General features: G+C 38.4%; 1 protein-coding gene across 9 annotated transcripts in view; it reads right to left on the reverse strand.

The window, feature by feature from the left end:
- Nucleotides 1-25,406, reverse strand: part of LOC138760434 (CAP-Gly domain-containing linker protein 4) — a 396,307-nt gene that overhangs the window by 67,239 nt on the left and 303,662 nt on the right. For all 9 annotated transcript variants that reach the window (XR_011355597.1, XM_069931024.1, XM_069931023.1 and 6 more), the window contains 2 exons: nucleotides 24,640-24,704; nucleotides 7,597-7,672 (listed from right to left, as the gene is read on the reverse strand). Coding sequence is in view for 8 of the 9 variants with exons in the window: in XM_069931024.1 (XP_069787125.1) it covers nucleotides 7,597-7,672; nucleotides 24,640-24,704 (141 nt within the window). In the remaining variant the exon portion in view is untranslated. The remainder of the gene's footprint in view (nucleotides 1-7,596; nucleotides 7,673-24,639; nucleotides 24,705-25,406) is intronic.

Below are 25,406 nucleotides of genomic sequence, written 5' to 3' on the forward strand. Positions count from 1 at the left end.
TGGGGACATTATTTGGATTCACAGGTGTTTGTGAGTACTCAGGTATGTGTAATGGTTTAATTGGTGCAGGAATAAGAGAGCTTGGCTTGCTGCTAAACTTTTGATTACCCCTGGAGTCTATAGTGGCCATTCTTCAACATGAGGACCAGAGTTGTGCCAATGAAAGTCAAAGAAGCCATTATGAGGCTGAAAAACAAGAATAAAACTGTAAGAGACATCGCCTAAACCTTAGGATTATCAAAATCAACAGTTTGGAAAATCATTAAGAAGAAAGAGCATACTGATGAGCTCATTAATTGGAAAGGGACTGGTACACCAAGGAAGACCTCCGCCCTATTGATGACAGAAGAATTTGTATCACAGTGAAGAAATAACACCTGTCCAACAGATCAGAAACATTCTTCAGGAGGCAGGTGTGGATCTGTCAATCATTATGATCTGCAGAAGATTTCATGAACAAAAATACAGAGGCTACACAACATGCAAACCATGGCAAAGGGTGTGCTTTTGATCTTGGGCAGCTCCTTTATGCCTCCACACTTAGCTCGTGCCATCACTCTGATACAAGTTCATCTTGATCTCACCTGTCCATATGATCTTTTATGCAGGCTCTTTTAACTACTTCTTGGCAAACTGTTAACTGGTCATCTTGCAGTGTAGCTTCTGAAGACTTGTGCCGACAGTGGCCATTGACAGATCCACACCTGCCTCCTGAAGAGTGTTTCTGATCTGTCGACGTATGTTTGGGAATTTTTCTTCATTATGATGAGAAATCTTTCATCAATAGTGGAGGTCTTCCTTGGAATACCAGTCCCCTTGCAATTACTGAGCTCACCAGTAACATATTTCTTCTCAATGGTGTTTCAAACTGTTGATTTTAGTAATCCTAACATTTAGGCAATGTCTGTTACAATTTTATTCTGGCTTTTCAACCTAATAATGTTGACTTTCATTGGCACAAATCTGGTCCTCATGTTGAAAAATGGAAATTACAGATTCCAAAGGTGATCAAAAGATTAGAAGCAAGCCGAGCTCTCTGATACTATCACCAATGAAGCAATTACATGTACCCGAGTACTCACAAACACTTGTGAAGCCAAATGTCCAAAACATTTCGCTGCCCTGAAATGAGGGGACTATTTATAAAAAATGCTGTAGTTTCTACATGGTCAAAACAAAATGTATATAAATAACTGTGAATAAATCTGGAATGTGCTCCTTAATTGCATGTGAAATGTTTGATGACAAATTTAAAACTGTGGAGCATAGGGGAAAATAAAGGAAAAAGTGTCTTGGTCCCAAACATCATGGAGAGCCTTGTAAATAACACACAGTTGTACCCTGCATTAATCACTCTAATATATCTGATGCAAATACAGAAACCTTGGCTTCCAACTCAATCAATTATTAACAAGAAGAGTTATAACTAAAAGTTAATAATATCAGAGAATATGAATGTTTAAAGTTTTAAGAAAATACCTAGAGCTTAGAGCACAGAGAATGGTAATTGGCAATATTAGCATTTATCTTCCAAATGAGCATCCATTTATCTTCCAAATGAGCATCCAGCTTCTGCACTTCATGTAAACCTTATAACTAATAATCATCTATTATTTTCCTCACTCTGGAAGCAGGAAACTCAAAGTTAATGGAAAAATATACCAAATATTAATATTGAGAATACCAGTGCAAGCAAAAGTCAAGATACAAATACACCAGCAGGTGTAAATAGCCTTTGGAAATATTTTTATTCTCCAATGTATTTAAGGCATCTGTAATTGGCATTTACAATGTAAGAAAAATACTCTGTATAATTAATCTGCATGGATTTTCATCCTTGTAGTATATGGCATGAAACCACAATTCCTATTATATTCCTGCAGTCAGAAAGTCAATTATTTTTAACAAATTCATCTATTAATGATATTTTTCTTACTTGTACTTCTATTCATCGTTCTATATTTCCTTTCTTCCTTTTTTTATTATCTGTAAAATGGATCTTTTTGCTATCTCATATTTTATCACCACTAAGCAACTGCCATGACTCAATTCCACAGACACCTATATTAACAAATGCAAAAAACTAGCAGTTTTTCTTTGTTTTAGCATTACAAAAGTTTGGAGTTTGGAGTTCAGGCGCTGGAAAACAAGGAATAGGGAATTAGAGAACAGATGGAGGAATTAGAGGATAGAAGAATGAAGATACTAGAAGGTAAAATCAGAGATTTGATGGATTACAAGGTCTGGGCAAAAGATTGTGGGGTTGGTGGACTGAAAATTTATGGACCAGCTTGGAAACTCATGGGATTTTGGAGTCCACAATTAACAAGGGAGTTTCAAAGGTGCAGGTAGGTATTTTCAATATATTGCTGGACTCACTGATCAGTGGAATGAGAATAAGTCCATGTTGTCCTGAAAATGACTGATAACCTGGGGCACTCATCCAATACAATACAATGCCCCAAAGAGGTATTGCACAGAGAATGACATAATTACATGGGTACCAAATATAGGTGTGGATTTCAAAGTGACTTCTGTTGGGAAATGCCCATTAAATTTTCTGACTTACACAGAACAATACTTATCATGTTTCTCTTATACAAGATTGATTTTCAATTGAATAATTCTGAAATAATTGAATTTTCATGCATCCAGCAAAACATTGTAACTCCAGGCAGCTAATTTTATTTGACATTTTCAGTACTAATTGGTGGATAGGCTAGATTTAGCATATTACAGTATGCATCATATTGTCACAATCATTAATAAGCTACTTTATGAAAATTCAATGGCATAATTAATCCATTCATCAAAATTTAAAATATAAATATTAAAAGTAACTTATTTGGTGCTTAAAACATAATCTAAAACATTGTAAAATTCCTGCTCTATGCTCAGAAAACTGACCTTCAATTCTTTGTGTGGTCCGGTGCCATGAATGCAAATTTTTATTATTAAAATTTCATCCATTTCCACCATAACTCTTCACCACTTCCCTTCAACCCACTTTACCTCTGAAAATCTCAGCCATTTCTTTGATAACTCTAGATTCAATGAATTCCTAAATTGTATTCCAACCCTCTCTCTACACAAATTCTGCTGCCAAATTTGTATCTTCAGCACATTGGAGACTGTCTAATGTACACTGTGTAAAATCATAACCATTGCTATCTCCTGAGTGTGAACACTTTTATAAACATTTCACTTTATGAAAAGAAATCTATGATTCAAAACTGAAGTTAAATGTAAAAGTTAAATTCTCTTCAAAATTAAATCCAGTAAGTCACCAGGATGTGTAAGAGTTCCATCCCCAGAAATCAGAACCATCCATTTTCTGCAACTACCCATATCATAACATTCCACAAACAGTTGCTATAATTTCAATGAATGATCATCAAATACAACCTATATATTTTTTTTAAATATATATAAAAACACTGTATATAAAAACATTTTATTTTTATTATTAGGTTTGTAAAATGCTTTAAAAATATATGGAGAATTTTGAAAAGTCAGATTTCATAAGTCAAGTCTGTACCATTAAATCATGTGTATTCATGGAATGGATTTTATCAAAGGTCAACAATTCGGCAGGGCACAAGATAAAATGTCAGACAAGAAATTAGTGGAAATCAAGTTCAACAAATATTAAGTTACAGCTAGGAACTGCTCTCTGAAAACACTTTTTTTGTGCTGTACAGCATGTTCCCAAAATGTGTTTATTGTTCATGATTTTAACAATGAAAATCCACACATTAGTGGGTCTATTGGTTTTTACAAGGTAGTACATTCAAGAAAGTTGCCAAATGCAGCCTATGAATTAATTAACAGCGAAATTATCAAATTTAGTAGGATTTCTGTAGTTGCCAGTAAACATTAACTTTATGACCAGTTTGATTAAATGGAAAGAAATTGATTAGCTAAATATAATGCAAAAATATTCTTTTAAAATATATTTATAAACTAGCAGGTTACACGGCATTGCCCGGAAAATAAAACACTCAGTTGTTGACTACAAGGCTGAAACAAAATACCCAAAAAACTTCATGGTAATTCTGCATAAATATATTTTTTCAAACACATTTATATTCTTTGTAACAGAGATACATGGTTCAAACAAAGATCACTTCTGGTAAAACAGAGGCAATTCTCAGCTAAATGCTTCATAATAAACAATTTTCTTAGTTTTCCACCTGGAGCATTTACACAAAGACTGTTTGAGCTTCCAACACGTGAAAATCCAACATAGGCCTGAGCACTGAGACAGGCCTGGTGTTGCTGTTCTGTTTCCAACTACCTGCCCCTTGCCTGTCTGGAGGCCTGAGCACTGAGACAGGTGTATCGCTGCTGTTCTGTTTCCTGTTGCCTGCTCCTTGCTTGCCTGGAAGTCTAGTGTTGCTGTTCTGTTTTCCATTGTCTGCCCCTCACCTTTCTGGATGCCTGAACACTGCGACAGAACACCGTTGCTGTTCTGTTTCCTACTTCCTGCTCCTTGTTTATCTGGAAGCATCAGCAATGAGGCGAGACTGATTTTCCTCTGCTATCTGTTGCTCTCTCTTTGTCCAACTCCACGGGCTTGTGAAGAGCTTCTGCCAAAGTTGCATCGCTTTTTTGGGCCCAGATTGAATTGGGTTTGGCCACTTGTTTTTATTCTGAATGTACATTGATGCACAGAACTGTAACTAATTGAGGGGTCCCTGCTGCACGTCCAAACTTTTTTGAACTTTTGAACTTCATATGACCATAAAGGTTAAATTCAATGTGGTCATGATATTCAGCATCAAATGTTACCCCTACTGAACCTTCTTGGATATTTCCAGAGTGCTTCATATTGATGTGCATGGAGAACAGACAAACAAACTGAAATACGTGCACAAATATATATTAGATGTGATATGATGTTAATAGATAACAATAGCTGAGAAGACATAATTAATTTCAATTACAAGAAACACTAACCTCACCAGATTCAGCACTGCATGCCCCAACATCAACCCCAGAGGAGCGAAAATGCAACCAACATATTTGATTTTGCAGGAAAAATAAACTTAAGTATGGATAAACTTTGATTATTTATACTGCGGCAGAAAAAAAAAGCATTTAAAGCAAAGTAAATCAATCAACAGGTTTTGAATTAACTTGAAAAAAAATCATAATAGAATTGAAATTCTAAATGGAGAAGCTGTGATTTATATGGACTTTCAAAAACATTTCATGAAGTACAATATAAGAAACATGAAAATAAGGGAATAAAATCAAAAAGAGGCAAATGGAAGACAACAGATGCCAGAATCAAAATCTAAACACAGGAAATCAGCAAATCAGGCAGATCAGTGGGAGAAAAAGAACTGAAACCCTTTATCAAGATTGGAGAAATGGAGGAGAAGCCAGTATAAAAAGGACAGGGTGGGAGGGGTAGGACAGGGGCCCATGTGAAATGGGTAAAACCAGGTGGAGGTAAAACATGACAAAGAGAGGCAGTAGATCCAGTGAAAGAGATTGTGGAAATTCACCATGCAATCTCACACAAGATATATGAGGAGTAAATCACTGGGTATTGATGGATTGATCACTGAATTACGAATCAGGAACTGTTTTGAGATGGTATGACTGACATTTAAATTGCAAAATAGACATAGCTATAGACTGATCCTCAATCTTCATGAGATAAAAAAGATCAATACCACAAGGTAATATTCTCTCATTCTCATCATGGGTATAGTTTGCATTTGAAAATCTGTGGTGTAGAAAACTCAAGTTGCCCACACCTATGTTGTAATGTCATTTTTCATCCTTGGATGGCACCTCTAGGATCAAGAACAGATTTTTTTCACAACTATCAGATTCATGAACCTTAATCCTATCTGCACACGTATTTTTTGCACTCCTTTTATATTTAATATAATTTTCTTTCTTGCGTGGTGCATTGTGTTAATATGATTTATACTTAATGTTTGTTAGTATGATTTACATAGCCATCCAGCTGCAGCAAGCAAGAATTTCATTGCATTATGACCTTATGCTCTCTGTGAAGAGTTTTGTATTTTCTCTGTGACAATGTGCTCTGATTTCCTGCCTCATCCCAATGCTGATAGGTTAACTGGCCACTGTAAGTGGTTCCTAGTGTAAGTTGGTGGCAGAAAGAAGGAGTGGATAGACATGTAAGAGAGAATAAATTATAGGGAAATAAACAAGATAGTGACATTTGTTGGAATACTCTGAGAGACAGCATAGACCCAATGACCAAATGACATGAATAATAAAATATGAGATATGAAATGTCAAATATGATTTCCAGGTAGAAGTAGAAGTGAGGATGTAAGGATAAAGAGGAAATCCCTTATCCTCAAGAAACATCTGTTAGCCTGATGTAATGGATGGAATAAAATGGACACAATGTACTGCCTAAGAATGAACTAGTCATACATGCTTCCCTGATGCATGGCGCAAGCTACGAGACATTTTATTTTTATTTCCTTACTCAGAAAATAACAGCCTTTTCTACTAACAAACAAGTCATGTAGCCTAATATTGTGCTCTTTTACCAGTCAGAATGTAGCCTAATATTTCCTTCATGCCTGAGAAGCATGCCAAGAAAATCTGTGTGTATCTTCTCTTTTACTTTCCACTCAAGGAGAAGGAGATGAAATTCACTACCATCTTGCCAGCAGTATGATGTAAAATGTAGCAGTCACCTATTGTTGCCGCCTCCAATGGGCTAGAAGCTTTAATTTCTACTGGAGAGCAGTCCAAGCAAGGACATTCACTGGAGTTCTGGCTACAGGAAGTGACTGATCTCTGTAGCCACTGCCGATGAAAATATTAGCTTCCAGATACATTTTATCCCATGCATGTGGGTTTAGGAATGTTGCTCCTGCACAATTATTGAGAAATAAGTTCTTCCAATTTCTCCAAATTGGCTTCATCTGGCAAGATAGATCCATAGTTTTGCAACAATGGATTCAGAAACAACCCAAAGGCAAATTGGTTACTGGTTTCAGGTGTTTGGAGAAAATGACAACAGATCAAAAGAATCCAAACTGGAAAGGTGAGAAAGGAAGATTTTTGTGATCTGGAGCAAAGAACGAATTGCTGGAGGAATTCATCAAGTAACCAGATTCTGGCATCTCTAGACTCTTGTCTCTATTCTACTTCTCCATTGAGAATTATTGTCAAGGTAAGAGTCGTTCACCTCTTCAACTAGTTTTGTGAGTCCTTCTCCTAATCTTCTTCCTCCAACATTCTGACTGCTCTTCAACAATATTCTCGACTCAGTACCACACTCATATGTCATTTAGACAGATGTCTACTTGATCTGCTGAATTGTTTTTTGAACCTGAAACAGTAACTATTTTCCACACTATTTACTTTTATCCAAAAATATTCATTGTTTTCCTCAAACTCACCCTTATTCTACAAATATAATTTTGTGCACAAGTAATAGAGCACAAGATAATAAGATCAGTGCAGAATATTGTTTACTGTTGGACAAAATATATCAAACATCAGCCAAAACTGAGACAGTCACACAATGGAAAAACCAATAATCAGTACCATTCTATATGTTATTAAGAAATTTTCAGTATTGACTGTTACCTGCTTGAAGAATTCTTTCGTTTGTGTTCCCCTGGTGATGAAAGAGAAGATGGGGTGCTGTAACTTCGATGGATACCTGTATAAATGCAAACAATAAATAAAAGATTTTAAGAACATTATTGTTGATTTTCACTTCAAGCCTTCTCAGGCCCAAGGTGTTTTATAAATAAGGAAATAAATGAACATGACATTTACATAACAATGAGAAACTATACAATATGTTTAGTAACATAGAGGAAGCTTCTTCACTCAGAGAGTGGTGGCTGAGTGGAATCACCTTCTGGAAGAGGTGGTTGCAGCAGGGTCAATTTTGTCATTTAAGGGGAGAGGTTGAATGAGTACATGGATGTGAGGGGTTGGAGAATTATGGGCAAGGAGTGGGTAGGTGAAACTAGTGGAGTTTCACTTAAATTGGTGCGGACTAGAAGGGCTGATATGGCCTGTTTCTATACTGTAGTTGTTATATGGCTATATATGGGGGTGTTTCTACTGAGCCGGGAAAAGCGCGGTGATGCGAGGTAATGCGAGGTGAAGCACGGTGATGCGTGGTGACACCTCGAACCTGGCCGCACTGTAAACACATCCGGTTGTGGCCGATGTGCGGCGATTCGAGGTGCTCCGGCGTCCTACTTTTGAGGTGGCCGATGCGGGGTGATGCGAGGGACGACTTTGCAGTGGAAACACCGTGGGTGACTCACTGGAAATCGCGATTTTTCACCCGGGGTTTTCAATTGCTCATCGGACTTCCTGGTCACCTCGCATCGCCCTGCATCACCTCGCATTTCTCGCATTACCTCGCATCGCCCTGCATCACTGCATATTCATTGCTCGGTAGAAACAGTTCGGGTAGTCCTAAAATGCGCGATGATGCGAGGGACAAAAAATCGCGGTGAGGCGAGGTGTCCTTAGTATAAACACACACATTGTTATATATGTTAAAAATACAAAATAGCCAGGTATTTCCACAAAATTAAAAATCTGTCCATTGTTCCTTTAAAAAAAAACATGCCCATCCTCTGTCCCCTACAGAGCAGATACATACAAGCTTATGAGTTAACATTTAAACATGGTGTAAAGCTTCTGTGAAGACATAGAAGCAGTTGAAATATTAGAAACTTTTTCATGATCTGTAACTAAGTTCAACCCAACAGCACACTGAGAATTAAACCAGTGAATAAAGGAAAAAGCCCATGGATCACTCATTTAATTTTCTAATAACTTCAATGGTGCATTCAAGGGTGCAGAATAGCATACTCTCCAAGGAAGGAGAGAACATACAAATTCATTCCAGATCTCAACAAAATTGGTGCCCGTGACTTTTGCTTGTGGTTGTCATCGAGGCATGCAACAATGTCATTCGTTCATCAGGGGGCTCAACTTTTTAATCGCACTACAACTTAGTGGTAATTCTTCCGCACCGGCTGGAAAAAGGAATCTCAGCATTGTATGTGATGTCATGCATGTACTCTGGCAATAAATCTGAAATTTGATCTTCCCAACCATCAGGACCAGAGAAAATGCTGAAAAAAATTCAATGCTCATGACAAAGTCAGCAATGGCTATTTATTGTACACTCTTGATAAGGCCAATTCCACTTTAGCATCTTGAACTGTTTCTATCAAAGCAATCATTAACACGTACAACCCCAAAACCTCTTCCTCTACTTAACAGCAAAAATTAGATCAGTTCCTACCTAAAAGAGTTTTTGGAAGTCTTAAATTCTCATGATCAAATCCTTGCACAAATTTCTCCACTATCCATTTCCCAATTTATCTCCCAAAAACATATCTATATATTTCTGTCACAATGTTCTTTCATTAGATTGACATCTTCTTTCAATTAAATACTTGGAGGTTACTTCATGTGAGGAGCACCGTGCAAATTCAAGTTGTCCAAATGCATATTAGAAATAAAAATAAAGGATAGTCATCTTAATTCAAGTTGAGAATGCTAATAAATGATTGCCAAACAAAATGAGCAGAAAAAAATCAAATGTAATTTGAACTAAACTTTTTTAATGGAGTCGTCTCCATTAAGCCTGATTTTATTCAGAGGAATTAAATACATTTTTATCAAGATTTCTACTATTATTTGGCTCTGCAGTCCACCGTTAAGAATACCTAATGTACTATAACAGTGTGATAAATCACTGTCAATTTAGCTCGGTCACAAAACACACTTCAAATAGAAAGAGTATCTTCACAAACATCATCCTGTGAAATGAATGTTGATAAGGAATCTCATGATCTTTTGCTCCACTGGGAAGTCTAACCACGGGAAGGAACCAAGGTTCGAAAAACGATTTCAGTTAATCAAAAGGACAGGCAATATATATTGCAAATAAAATCAATGAAACTGGATGTTTTTAACAACTAATTAATTTCAAACTTTCGAACATTCTGGTTCAAGGCATAGCCCCAATTTTTGTAGTACATGAAAAATTATTTATTCACTTATGTTCAGATTGTTCTTTAATCTTGCTGATATATATAAAAATATATTTTCCAGTGATCATTGTAATACCGATAGATATGCCTACCAGAGCTATAATAAGGCTGAAGTATTTATTTTAAATTGAAGATTGAATATAACAGATTATTATCTTTAAACTTCGATCCTTCAAGTACTACGATGAATGCTATTAGCCTTGCCTCATATCTTCCCTTTTGTAAGGTTTTTCTTCTTTTAGTGCTGTGTGACAAAGAGCTGATCAGTTCCAAATGACTAAGGTTTCCCCATTTTGTGGTCTGACTGTGCTTATCAACCGACTTGTGTTGTTCAGAATGTGAATTGCAAACTGGATGAAGCTACCAACAAATTTTTTAAAATGGCATATGTTGGAAATTTGAAGGTAAAACAGAAAATGTCAAAACACTTAGGCAGAATCTGTTGGAAAAGATAAAGAGTTCATATTTCATGTTGAAAACCCTTCATTGGATGTTGTTTGGCCTCTTTGGCTTGGCTTCGCGGACGAAGATTTATGGAGGGGGGTAAATGTCCACGTCAGCTGCAGGCTCGTTTGTGGCTAACAAGTCCGATGCGGGACAGGCAGACACGGTTGCAGCGGTTGCAGGGGAAAATTGGTTGGTTAGGGTTGGGTGTTTCCTCCTTTGCCTTTTGTCAGTGAGGTGGGCTAATAGTGTAGGAACTACAAAGTTGTACTGTCAACTCATTTCTAAACAAAAAGTGCTAACGTTGCTGAAGATATTCATTTAGCTGATATTCCTATTCCCTCTCATCATGTTTGGATAATTGTAGATGACTATGTTCCTGGATTCAAGATTCTCTACACCTGCACAGTCATCTCAACTAGAGCAGCATAGTTGCGCAGCTATTAGAGCTACTGCATCACAGTGCCAGAGTCCTAGATTCAATCTAGCCCTCGTGTGCTGATTATGTGGAGTTTTATATATTCTTCCTGAGACCATATGGGTTTTTTACAAATGTTCCAATTTCCTCCCACACCCCAAAAGACATGCAGGCTGTTAGGTTAATTGGCCCAAGTAAGCATATATGTGATAGAATCTAAATGAACATGTGCAATTAATGTAGGATTAATGTAAATGGGTGTTTGGTAGTCATTACAGACTTAGTGGACTGAACAGCCTATTTCTGTACTGTTTCTCTCTATGACTCAATAATGATGTGTTTAAATGGTACTGTCATCTTTCATGTGCAATACTCAAAAGTTCTGGAGAAACTCAGCAGGTCACACAGTAACCATAGGAAGCAAAGGTCATATAACCAATATTTCAGGCCTGAGCCCTTCTTCATAGGGTTCAGGTCCAAAACCTTGGTTATATACATTTGCTTCGAATGGACACTGTTGCAGGCTTTTTTTTTAATCTTTATTTTTTATGGGGTTTTTTAAGTCATTACTTAGGGGATTTGAACCAGGAAAGACACTCATAGATAACACATTTTAAACAGACAGCCTGGCACCTAATTCAAAGCTGTAAACAGCATTATTGTCAAGACTATAACTATAGATGTTTACTCATTAAGACATTTGTTCAAAGAGAAGGCTATCTGCTTATGACTTAGGCTTTTGGGAAATTGAAACTGAAAGCCAGCATTGATCAGGCAAGTCATGTGATTAAAACACTTGAAAAAGTGACATTTAGTTCACCAGAAAATCATCTGGAAAGACAGAATTGGAGTGACTTCTGCTGTTACTCCTTGTCAGAGGAAAGCAGTGATCTACTCTGATCATTTTTGATTGACCCACGGCAGGGTAAAGAAAACAGGATCAGTCCTGTATTTGGATCATAATCATTATGATTGTCATTTGATTTGACCCATGCCTGGGTTCATGGAAGTCACAAGTTCCATAACCCCTACACAAGAGGGGAGTTGTGACAATTTATTCATATGAAGGAAAGTTTCTCTGAAAGCAACTCGACAAGAATTTGTGTGTTTCAAGAAGTCTGATGATTCAGTGTCTCACCTGCTTCATAATTACTTCTGAACATCAGTTTAAGGTTCTGGGTTTCAACACAAAATTTTTAAGACTGAACTTTGAATTGACTTTCCAGAATTGTGCCTGAGCTACAATAGTTTGGGTAATCCATACATACATATATATTTGTGCATAGCTGGGGTTAAGTTTTGATTTAAGTAAGATGTTATATTATTAATAGTTATTAATAAAACATCATCACCAAGTTTACTCTCAGGAAAGCTGATTCATCAAGTTCTAATACTTGGGAAACCACTTTCAGAGGAATGACAAAATGAAAGTGCAGGTTAGCAAAATGTGTCTGATAAATTAAGTTTGACAGGAAGGACCATGCAAGAAAATATAATTATATACCTATCAGAATTACATCATGAAAAATGGGATAAGGATAAAACTGGAAGCTCTTTATCTGCATGTTCAGGGCATTTGCAATTAGGTAAAAGAGTTAATATGACACTCCTGTTCGGCTCCGAATCATGGGTCCTCTACCGGCACCACCTACGGCTCCTAGAGCGCTTCCACCAGCATTGTCTCCGCTCCATCCTCAACATCCATTGGAGCGCTTTCATCCCTAACGTCGAAGTACTCGAGATGGCAGAGGTCGACAGCATCGAGTCCACGCTGCTGAAGATCCAGCTGCGCTGGATGGGTCACGTCTCCAGAATGGAGGACCATCGCCTTCCCAAGATCGTGTTATATGGCGAGCTCTCCACTGGCCACCGTGACAGAGGTGCACCAAAGAAAAGGTACAAGGACTGCCTAAAGAAATCTCTTGGTGCCTGCCACATTGACCACCGCCAGTGGGCTGATAACGCCTCAAACCGTGCATCTTGGCGCCTCACAGTTTGGCGGGCAGCAACCTCCTTTGAAGAAGACCGCAGAGCCCACCTCTCTGGCAAAAGGCAAAGGAGGAAAAACCCAACACCCAACCCCAACCAACCAATTTTCCCCTGCAACCGCTGCAACCGTGTCTGCCTGTCCCGCATCGGACTTGTCAGCCACAAACGAGCCTGCAGCTGACGTGGACTTTTTTACCCCCTCCATAAATCTTCGTCCACGAAGCCAAGCCAAAGAAAAAAGAAAAAGAGTTAATAACAGAAACAAAAATAAATGAAAGGCCAATAGTCAATGCAGATACACAGCTGCAAAATGTTCAAGAATAGGAAATATATATTTATTTACACTTAATTTTCAGAAGGGATTAGCAAAATGGAAGAGACAGGAGAGACTTAACTTTAAAGAGTTGGATAAAAAGAATCTGCTCAGAAAACCAGAGTCAGATCAGTTTGGTGAACAACTGCAAGGAAAAGAAAACATTGGAGACCGCCCCCCCCCCCCCTCCACCACTCCAACCCCACCAAACAATAGTAGCAATGCAGAAGTTGTATTGGTCTATATAACAAGCGTAGTACTGCAAACACAGATAGACTAGGCAAATCAAATTAGAAGCAATACACCAGAGGACAAATTCATGGAAGTGCAGAAGAAATAGCTTTTTAAATCATTATGTTGAGGAATCAACAAGAAAGTTACTTTAGGTGTGATGCGGTGTTATGAGAAAGGGTTAGTTGCAGATCTGAGGGTCTTTCATGAACTAAATTATATATAAAAGTGTTCTGGCAGGAGGATGTTAAAACAAAATAAAGATATGTATGAGTTGGATTGGGAATGTATGTGAACAGTTATTACAATAAAGATGTCTAATCAACAGCCCTGAGCATAAAGCCCTCCAAAAGGTAGTGGACACAGCCCAGGACATCAAAGGCAAAACCCTCCCCACTATTAAGAACATCTACAGAGAATGCTGCTGTCAGAGATTAGCAGCAATTATCAAAGATGCACAACACCCGACACACATGCTCTGTTCTCACTGCTGCCATCAGGAAAGAGGTTCCCCTCCACCATCAGACTCCTCATTTCTTTTTAAAATATTTTTATTGAGTTTAAAATATAAACTTACAAACACATTTTTTTAAGGAAAGCATATAACAAAAAAGACAAATATTGATGGAATTATATCGACAGTTCCTTAATCCACTTAAGAAACAAGTAATTAAATGAATCTATGATAACCCATATTTGTCAAGCTAAGCCAGATAAAAAAAGAAAAGAAAAAAAAAACAAACAAAAAAATTTAAAAACTAAATCTAATCTATCCCCTCCCTCTAATCAAGGTTACCTTGTATATATATAAAAGGAAATTATGGATCGAACGGTGACCTTCAGACATTGGATACAAAATATACAGAAAAATCAGATTCTTAATTCTTCCAATCGTGATATTATTCTATGAATGGGTCTGTCTTGGGTAAACTTATACCTCTCATTTTGTTCGTTTTAGATTGGTCACAGTGTTTGAACTACTGAAAGAAAATAGACACACACACCGAGAGCAGTTCAGTTTATACAAATGTTTATTACAAATTCAAAAGCTGATTTCACACTACAATATGCAAGCCCTTCCCAACTATACTTATCAACGCTTGGACTGGTCCCAACTGCCAAAGCGAGGCAACGACTGCACTTATAGTAGGTTGTCAGGGTGCCGGTAGCAGCTTCTCCACCTCCCCTGACCAGGGCGTTGGCTGGACTCCAGAAGTTCTTCTTCTTCTGAGAGATGTTGCCACCTCTCGGAGAGTCTCAAACTTCAGGAGCGGGACCATGGCTTATATTACCAAAAAACTGCTTACCCAAGCACCTCTTCCCAGCACAGCAAGAAAGATAAGCAAGCAAGCTAGCATGCTAGACTTCTAATGAATAACATAATTTTCAGCTTATCACTTTGAATACAATGGTTTATTTTGCATCAAGGCTAGGCCTCTGACAGTCTGTGACCAAAACAAGCAGGAAAATTAAATGTTCTTGGTACACAGATGTCCTTTCGTCAGATAACAGCATCTCTGGCCCCTTGGTGGAATTTAGCTTATGTCTGCTGATTCTAAAACACAAGCAGGTTCTCAGCCTTGCAGAACCCAGAGCTGCAAGTTTAAAAAAAACATGTCTTTGTAAATTGAAACCTTTTTTAATACAATATCTTTACTATTGTATTTAATTTTTTCCAATCTTAAATAGGACATTATATCATATAACCACTGTGTATGGGTAGGGAAGAGTCATCTTTCCATTTTAATAAAATTGCTCATAAGCCTATTGTGACAGATTATCTTATATTTTATATTATGTATACATTAGTTTTTGGGAGATAAATTGTGGGTTTTTTTAGTGAAAGTCAAAAACAAACACAAACACTTCACAACACAGATCTCATTTAAAATGCCAGAACTTGGCTTAAGCCAGAGAGTCCAGGTTCCAAGTGCCTTTGCAAAAACTTTGAAGAATGCCTATAAAGGCTTCACAAGTAGGTTTTAATTAGACATGCTGTGGAGTAATGGGTTATTGTTTTGAAAAGCAACAGATGAACTGACTCAGAAGATTGGGTCCAGTGCTGCAGTCTGTCTGAATGAGTTCTAAGAGGATCGTGCGGTGTGTGTGTGTGTGTGTGTGTGTGTGTGTGTGTGTGTGTGTGTGTGTGTGTGTGTGTGTGTGTGTGTGTGTGTGTGTGTGTGTGTGTGTGTGTGTGTGTGTGCACGTGTGTGAGAGAGAGATCAGTTCTACAGTTCAGCAGCAGCAGCTGGGGCTGTAACATGACAACCTGGCAAGCTTGTGGAAAAACACCATTTTGAAGATGGGTTGTGAGTGCTTAGTTCAGGCTGGTCAAAACCCTTGTGGTCCACACAAGAGGAGAGGACTGACTGCCTAATATTTCTCTTGAAATAAGAGAAACAAAAAGGAATTCTGTGGTGACCTGAAAGAAAGAGGTTATCATCTGTAAAACCCTAAAGGGGCAAGTTTCTTCAGCAAGACACTGAAGCGGCTGATCAGAAGGAATCAATTTGTGTCCAACAAGCAACAAGTCTCTCTCTGACAACCGACAAAAACCTTCCTGAGCAATAGCCATTTACCTTTCAAGCACCAAAGCCTGTTGAAGATTCATAAATGTTATATTTTGTGTACAGTACAAGAGTTGCCTGATACCAGTGAACTTGAAGGAGTGAGAAATAATTTTGGACTGTGAATCAAATTCTGAACTTATATACACATTACATACCCGTGCGCTTAGAATTAGAAGGGTGTTAAGTTAGGTTAAGTTAAGTTAAAGTTTGATCCTGTTTTTATGTTTAAAGAAAATTAAAAATAACTTTTGTTTAAGTAACCATTTGTCTTGGTGAATTTCTATTGCTGCTGGGTTTTGGGGTCCTCTGGGTCCATAACACTAACAACATGGTAAAGTCTAAAAATTTCTCCAGAGATGCAGATAGAAGTATATCTGGCTCATGTGAAAATTGAAACAAAGAAATTAATCTTAAAAATTGTTGATGACGCTTGGAAAATGTCTTTCCAAAATCTGTCTAAATTTGGGCTCTCCCAAAACATATGAATCAGTGAAACTTGAAAGATTTATCAGACTCCTCAATGACAAACTCAATCAGAGACTCACTTGAGGACTCTTACTTGTGAACTTTATTTTCACTTTTTATTCTCTCTGTATTGAAGTCAGTTTGTTTAGATCATCATCTATTACAGTTCTTTCACTTGTTTACATTTACGCTGTGTATAGTTTTGTTTTGCATTACCTATTAGTCATAATTCTTGCATGCCACAGGAAAAAGAATCTCAGGGTTGTATGCGATGTCATGTATGTACTCTGACAATCAATCTGAAATCTGATCTGAATCTAACAATGAATGGTAGTGTAAAGGGAGCATTGAGGGGAAGAGAACGTCAGTGTACAACTCCAAGAATACAGATGGTCCCAAAGCTGATAGATAAACCAGTAAAGGCTGCTGGGACACAGAATTAAAGTGCAGGAAATTGTCAAATAGCTTTATAAAATAATGGTTAGGTCATTCTGTGTGCAGTTCTGGTTGTCATATTATGCGAAACACAAAATTGTAGTGGGAAGGGTGAAGAAGTGATTCACCATGATGCTGTCTGGGATGGAATGCCTCAGTAAGATGGGTGTCTGTTTTCCCTAGAGTGGAGGACCTTACAAAGGAACATCAATAAAGTAGTTAGTGAGAAATCTTTCATCATAAGATACCTAAAACATGAAGGAATAAGTATAGGTTAAGGGGTAGAATCTGGAATGTACTGCCTGAGTGGCTGGTGGAGGGAAGTACTTTACTCTCACAACATTTCAGAGAAATATCTGGACAAATACTTGAATTGCAAAGGCATAGAAGGCCACAGGCCAAGTGCTGGTTTATGGGATAAGTATAGTAACTAAATGATTGGCACTGATTTGTCTTCCAAAAGTCCTTGAATTCTAGAACAGGTCACACATATTAGAAGATGATCTTCTTGAATAGTAGGAAGGTAGCTTACTCCTGCTTCTAATTCTTATCTTTTCATATTTTTTCCACCTAGTTCAGTTATAATTTATCCAAGTAAAGTAAATACTATGGCATTCTATATAATTTTTCATCATCTGAAAATTATAGAATAAATTAAATAACTTTGCCAACATTAAAGCACTTGAAGGGTTTGCAAGGCCATACTTCCTGAAAGTGGAAACAAAGTAAATAGGGTGCTAAAGAAAGCACATGACATGCTTGTCTTTATTCATTGGGGCATTGAGTATATAAGTTGGAAAGTTCTTTTGCAACTGTTGGTTAGGCCCCATTTGGATTATCGTGTGCAGCTCTGGGCACCACATTGCAGGAAAGATGTGGAGGCTTTGGAGTGAGAACGTGAAAAAAAATACCAGGATTTTGCCTGAATTGGAAAGTATTAAAAATAAGGATAGATTGGACATACTTGGATTGTTTTCTCCGGAGTGCCAGAGGCTGAGGGGTGACTGAAGTATATAAAATAATGAGAAGCATAGATAGAGTAGTTAGTCTTTTTAGCAAAGTGATAATGTCAATTACTGTGTCTTTTTCCTGCGGCATCATTTTAAGATGAGAAGCAGGAATGTTTAAAGGAAATTTGCAAGGAAAGTGTTTACACAGAGAGTCGTAGGTTCCTGGAATGTGTGCCATGAGAAGAGAAACAATATCAACATTTAAGATGTAGTTAGGGTCATGAACATGCAGATAATCGAGGGATATGGATCATTTACAGGCCTATGGATTAAGTTTAAATTTGCATAATGGTTGGCAGCAATATTGTGGGTCAAAGTGTGAATTTTGGTGCTCTACTATTCTGTTCCAATTGCATCTAAATGATTGAAAACAATTTTACAATTTTCAGCATTTGCTAAGTTCAGCAGCATTATCTTTTAACCCACTAACATCTTAATACTTACATAGAAAAGCATAGCACAAAGTTTTAAATTAATTCAATTTATACTTTGTGATATTATAGTGTTATGACCTAGACAGGCAACAATAGAAATTCACCAAGACAATGGTAACTTCAAAACAATAATTTTTATTAATAATATAATATCTGACATAACTCTAAACCTAACCCCAATATGTGTGTGTGTGTGTGTGTGTGTGTGTGTGTGTGTGTGTGTGTGTGTGTGTGTGTGTGTGTGTGTGTGTGTGTGTGTGTGTGGGGAAAATCCCAAAACCATTACATTTTAAAATTCAATCTCAGAAATATTTTGTATTGAAACTGAGAGTCTTGGGGGTAGCAGGAAGGGAGGAGGATGATGGGGAGGGAGCATTAAGGTTATATACCACATGTGTATGTATATATATAAATATCTTTGGATTGGCTTTGCAGACGAAGATTTATGGAGGGGTATGTCCACGTCTGCTGCAGGCTCGTCAGTGACTGACAAGTCCGATGCGGGACAGGCAGACACGGTTGCAGCGGTTGCAAGGGAAAATTGGTTGGTTGGGGTTGGGTGTTGAGTTTTTCCTTCTTTGTCTTTTGTCAGTGAGGTGGGCTCTGCGGTCTTCTTCAAAGGAGGTTGCTGCCCACCGAACTGTGAGGCGCCAAGATGCACGGTTGGAGGCGATATCAGCCCACTGGCAGTGGTCAATGTGGCAGGCACCAAGAGATTTCTTTAAGCAGTCCTTGTCCCTCTTCTTTGGTGCACTTCTGTCTCAGTGGCCAGTGGAGAGCTCACCATATAATACGATCTTGGGAAGGCGATGGTCCTCCATTCTGGAGACGTGACCCACCCAGCGCAGTTGGGTCTTCAACAGCGTGGATTCGATGCTTGCGGACTCTGCCAGCTTGAGTACTTCGATGTTGGTGATGAAGTCGAGGATGGAGCAGAGACAGCGCTGATGGAAGCGTTCTAGGAGCCGTAGGTGATGCCGGTAGAGGACGCATGATTCGGAGCCGAACAGGAGCGTGGGTATGACAACAGCTCTGTACACGTTGATCTTTGTGTGTTTCTTCAGTTGGTTGTTTTTCCAGACTCTTTTGTGTAGTCTTCCAAAAGTGCTATTTGCCTTGACGAGTCTGTTGTCTATCTCGTTGCCGATCCTTACATCAGATGAAATGGTGCAGCCGAGGTAGGTAAACTGGTTGACCGTTTTGAGTTCTGTGTGCCCGGTGGAGATGTGGGGGGCTGGTAGTCATGGTGGGGAGCTGGCTGATGGAGGACCTCAGTTTTCTTCAGGCTGACTTCCAGGCCAAACATTTTGGCAGTTTCAGCCAAACAGGACGTCATGCGCTGGAGAGCTGGCTCTGAATGGGCAACTAGAGCGGCATCATCTGCAAAGAGTAGTTCACGGACAAGTTGCTCTTGTGTCTTGGTGTGAGCTTTCAGGCGCCTCAGATTGAAGAGACTGCCATCCGTGCAGTACCGGATGTAAACAGCGTCTACATTGTTGAGGTCTTTCATGGCTTGTTTCAGCATCATGCTGAAGAAGATAGTAAAGAGGGTTGTTGCGAGGACGCAGCCTTGCTTCACGCCGTTGTCAATGGAGAAGGGTTCGGAGAGCTCATTGCTGTATCTGACCCAACCTTGTTGGTTTTCATGCAGTTGGATAACCATGTTGAGGAACTCAACATATATATATATATATATATATATATATATATATATGTATACTGTGCATCTTGACGCCTCACAGTTTGGCGGGCAGCAACCTCCTTTGAAGAAGACCGCAGAGCCCACCTCACTGACAAAAGGCAAAGGAGGAAAAACCCAACACCCAACCCCAACCAACCAATTTTCCCCTGCAACCGCTGCAATCGTGTCTGCCTGTCCCGCATCGGACTTGTCAGCCACAAACGAGCCTGCAGCTGACATGGACTTTTTACCCCCTCCATAAATCTTCGTCCGCGAAGCCAAGCCAAAGAAAAAGAAGATATAAAAAATAATTAAATATATGCAAAAATGTTGCATATATATGCAAATATTGCTGTTTTAAATTTTTAAATAAAATATTTGAAAAAAGAAACTCAGAGTCTTTAAAACTGCCATTCAAAAATTCTCAAACTCACAAATTCTTTGTAGATTTGTTTTCAGAGAAATGTTTCTTTATATGAGTGATTTTCCATAAATCCTCTTCTCTTGCATTGAAATTCTGGAACTTGTTTTATATATTGATTTCACAAACCCAGGCAAGGTTAAAGAAAGTAACTATTACAAATGGACATTTAGATCAGCCATGATCTCGTTGAATGGCGGAGCAGGCTCGAAGGGTCGAATGACCTACTCCTGCTCTTATCTTCTATGTTTCTGTTTCTATAACTGCTCTCTTTTGACAGATTGGCTTTTCATCATTGCCAGTGATTCTTTATATTTCCCATGATAAAGGGAATAACACAACAGGTCCTCTCTCATTGAAGATATCTCTGTATTTTCTCTGACTTCAGATGAAACTGGGCAATATTGAAGATGCCTTCCTGCCGTTGTAATCTCATGATATGACAACACTTGTTTAATTTCTCCGAAAGCATGAATCATACAAGTGTGCCTTTCCCTGAGTGTTTGAAGTTCCAACTTTTTCAAAAGTTACTGAGAAACTGCTTCCAGGCTATCTGCTCAGTGAACCAAAAGATTACTTTCTTGTGTACGTAGGTGTTTCTCTGAATAAACAGAATTGTCTTTAATTTCAATAGAAAATCACTTTAGTTTACACAGTTTCAACCAAACAATGGATTAGCAGACATTTCGACTTTCAGAATGGTTTCTGTGTGTCTGTAGGTCCCTGTCCACCCACAAAATAACTTTACTAAAATAATATATTTTGTAACTAAAGATTAATAATAGCACAATTCTGTCACAATAGGATGCATGGACTGTAGGTAAATCTGACACTTCTTTGTGAGCAATTTACATTATTGTATTTATTTCTGTGTTATCAATGAAGAATGAATTGTTAGGCAATAGTTTGTTCTAAAAGGACAAGATTTTGTCTTACAATAACTTTGCCTGATCATTCCCATTGAGGACAGGTATCAGAATCAGAACTTATTGTCATGAACAAGTCACAAAATTTGGTGTTTTGTAGCAGCGTCAGAGTGAAAACGTTACCACAATAAGTAAAAAAAGTTTTTAAAAAAGGCAGTATCTTTGGTTCATTGATTATTCAAGAATCTGATGGTAGCAGGGAAGAGGTTGATTCCATTCCTTTCTTTGTGGGTCTAATTTAGTAACTTAATCTTTCAACTTCTTTCTTGGTAGTGGATTTAGATTTTCCTTTTTATATAATAAAATAAAATATAATCTGATTAAAATGTGAAGTTTTTTGAATGAAATAATGTGATTTAAGTGTAATGTATCTTTTTGAATTTTAACATAAGTTTTCAATTTTTGGATGTGAAATTTCAATATTAACAAAAAGAAAAAGAATCCTTCAGAATTTAGTTGCAGTGGTTGGTTATGGTATTGCAGTGCTATTAGAATACTTGACGAGTAAAGAAAATGCAAGAAAATACTCAAGAAGGAAATCAGGAAGGCAAAAAGAAGACATGAGGTTGCTTTGGCAGATAATATGAAGATAAACCCGAAGGGTTTCTACAAGTATATAAAGAGTAAAAGGATAGTAAAGTATAAAATTGGTCCCTGAGAGAATAAGAGCAGTCAACTATGTGTGGAGCCTCAATTAATGGAGGAGATCTTAAACAGTTTTTTTTTAAATCAGTATTTACTCAGGAAATTGGCATAGTGTATAAGGAAGAGAAACCAACAGAAGTGTCATGGAACATATGGAGATTAAGGAGGAGGAGGTGCTTGCTGCCTTATAGCAAATAAAGGCAGATAAATCCCCCAGGCAGGATATGGTATTCCCTTGGACCTTGAGGGAGACTAGTGTAGAAACTGCAAGGGCCCTGGCAGATATATTCAAAATGTCCTTAGCCAAGTATGAGGTGCCAGAGGATTGGAGGGTAACTCGTGTTGTTCCATTGTTTAAAAAAGGCTCCAAAAATAAACCAGGTAATTATAGGCCAGTGATCCTGATGTCAGTAGTAGATAAAATATTGAAAGGATTTCTGAGAGATAGGATATATAGGTATTTGGGCAGCCATGGGCTGATTAGGGACAGTTAACATGGATTTGTGCGAGTTAGATTGTGTTTAACAAATATTTTACAGTTTTTCTAGGAGGTTAACAAGAAGGTAACATTCATTGGAATGACTTCATCACCAACATCGAAGTACTCGAGCTGGCAGAGTCCGCAAGCATCGAATCCACGCTCCTGAAGACCCAACTGCGCTGGGTGGGTCACGTCTCCAGAATGGAGGACCATCGCCTTCCCAAGATCGTGTTATATGGCGAGCTCTCCACTGGCCACCGAGACAGAGGTGCACCAAAGAAGAGGTACAAGGACTGCTTAAAGAAATCTCTTGGTGCCTGCCACATTGACCACTGCCAGTGGGCAGATATCGCCTCCAACTGTGCATCTTGGCACCTCACAGTTCGGCGGGCAGCAACCTCCTTTGAAGAAGACCGCAGAGCCCACCTCACTGACAAAAGACAAAGAAGGAAAAACTCAACACCCAACCCCAACCAACCAATTTTCCCTTGCAACCGCTGCAACCGTGCCTGCCTGTCCCGCATCGGACTTGTCAGTCACTAACGAGCCTGCAGCAGACGTGGACATACCACTCCATAAATCTTTGTCCATGATGTAAAGCCAAAGAAGAAAAAGAAAGAAGAAGAAGATGAAGAAAAGGCTGTGGATGTTATCTACATGGACTTTAGTAAAACCTTTGACAAGGTCCCACATAGGAGGTTAGTTCAAAAAATTAAGACACTAGATATTCATGGAGAGGTTGTAAATTGGATTTGAAATTGACTGGGTGGGGGAAAACAGAGAGAGGTAGTGGATGGTTGCTTCTCACACTGGAGGTCTATGATTAGTGGTGTGCCTCAGGGGTCTGTGTTGGGACCTATATCAATGATCTGGATGATAATGTAGTAAATTGGATCAGCCTGTTTGCCAATGCTCCAAAGATAGGAGGCATTGTGGACAGCGAGGAAGATTTTCAAAGCTTGCAGAGGGATCTGTACCAACGAGGAGAATGGGCCAAATAATGGCAAATGTAGTTTAATGCAGACAAGTGTGAGGTGTTGCATTTTGGAAGGGCAAACCAAAGTAGGAGATACACAGTAAATGGTAGGGCACTGAGGAGTGCAAAGAGATCTGGGTATACAGATACATAATTCTCTGAAAGTGGACAGGGTTGTAAAGAAAGCTTTTGGTATCTTAACTAAATTTGGAATATTGTGTGCAGTTCTGGTCACCTAACTACAGCAATAAGAGTGAAAGAGTGCAAAGAAGAATTACTCGGATGCTGTCAGATCTTCAGGTGTTGAGTTACAGGGAAACATGAAACAGGTTAGGACTTTATTCCTTGGAGCGAAGAAGAATAAGGGGAGATTTGATAGAGGTTTATAATATTCTGAGGGGCATAGACAGACTAAATGCGAATAGGGTCTTTCCACTTAGATTAGGAGAGTTAAATACAAGAGGACATGGCTTTAGGTTGAAGAGGAAATGTTTAAGGAGAATATTAGGGTAAAGTTCTTCAATCAGAGAGTGGGGGGGGGGGTGTGGAATGAGTTGCCATCCAATGTGGTGGGTGTAGACTTGATCTTGAATTTTAAGAATTGGATAGATACATAGATGGGAGATGTCTGGAGGGTTAAGGAATGGGAACAGGTCAATGGAACAATGATGGTCGGCACAGATGAAAAGGGTTGAATGGCCTGTTTTTTGTGCAGTAGCATTCTGTGATTCTATGGTTTCCTGGTCTTGCTTCCATCAAGGCTTTTGCTAACTGGTGCTTCATGTTGACAAATAAAACTGAAAAATTTAAGGGGAAAGAGGCACACACCAATGAGTTTACTGCATTGTCTTGCCTAACAATGAAACTTACTGAGGTTTGCCAACAGTATTGCTGTGCTCATCCAACTCTATATCAATGAACCTACCCTTCTTGGTCTTTTCCTGCTGGGCAGGGAAGACCTAATTTACATCCTGAAGCACAGCAGAATGCAATAGTCTTATCTATCAATGTTGAATTTTATATGAACAGTTCAAGAGATTATCTTCATTCCAAGGATAGGTCGATGCAATATTTTAACCATTTAACTTTTATTCACTAACCATACTGAGATTCTTATGCCTTGTACTTCATTTCTTTGAAACAAATCAATTACCTACCCATAAATGGTCGAAGGAATTTGCTGGTCGGGATGTCCGAGAAAGAATCCAATGCTTCTGTCACCCTACAGGTAGAAACCGGTACAATATTCTTAGAAGAACAATATACAAACTAAAATGTGCACATTATTCACACTTTTAAATAAACCTAGCGAAGAACAATTTAATTTATATATTGAATTTCACCGTAGCACCTCCAAATAGGCAATACTGGAATTGAGCAATGTTTGATTCCAGCTAATTTTTAATCATTTTGTATTTATGGCAGATATGGAATGGATAGCTGAATGTACCACTTGAAATATAGAAATGCTTTATTTGCTGATAAGAAACAGTGCTCCATATAATTTCAACTGATGGAAATATAAGATGATAAATTTCTGCCACAACCAGTAAAACCTGATAGGTGAAAAAAAAACAAGCAACATCTGCAGATGGAAAAACCTTTGAAGGAACTTCAGAAAATCACAACCAAAACATTTATTGATGTTGGTCCAAAATAGCAAGCAGTGAGATCAGGAATGCATTGCTCTAAATCAACCTTATTTTGGCTATGGCCACCTGAGAACTCAGCTCAAATTTCATGGGCCCCCTTTCCTGTGAACCTGTCGTTTAGTTGGTTTCTTCCTTACTTTTCTCCTACTAACTACATAAAAAAAAACAATGAAAAATATTGAATGATTTCAGTATGTGGCCCCTGTTAAATGTGCTGTGGCGCCCAGTGGGAGGAGCGTATGGCCCTGTTGAGAATGGCCACTCTTCAAAAG

The sequence above is a fragment of the Narcine bancroftii genome, chromosome 4 (genome assembly GCF_036971445.1).
Source record: "Narcine bancroftii isolate sNarBan1 chromosome 4, sNarBan1.hap1, whole genome shotgun sequence".
NCBI lineage: Eukaryota > Metazoa > Chordata > Chondrichthyes > Torpediniformes > Narcinidae > Narcine > Narcine bancroftii.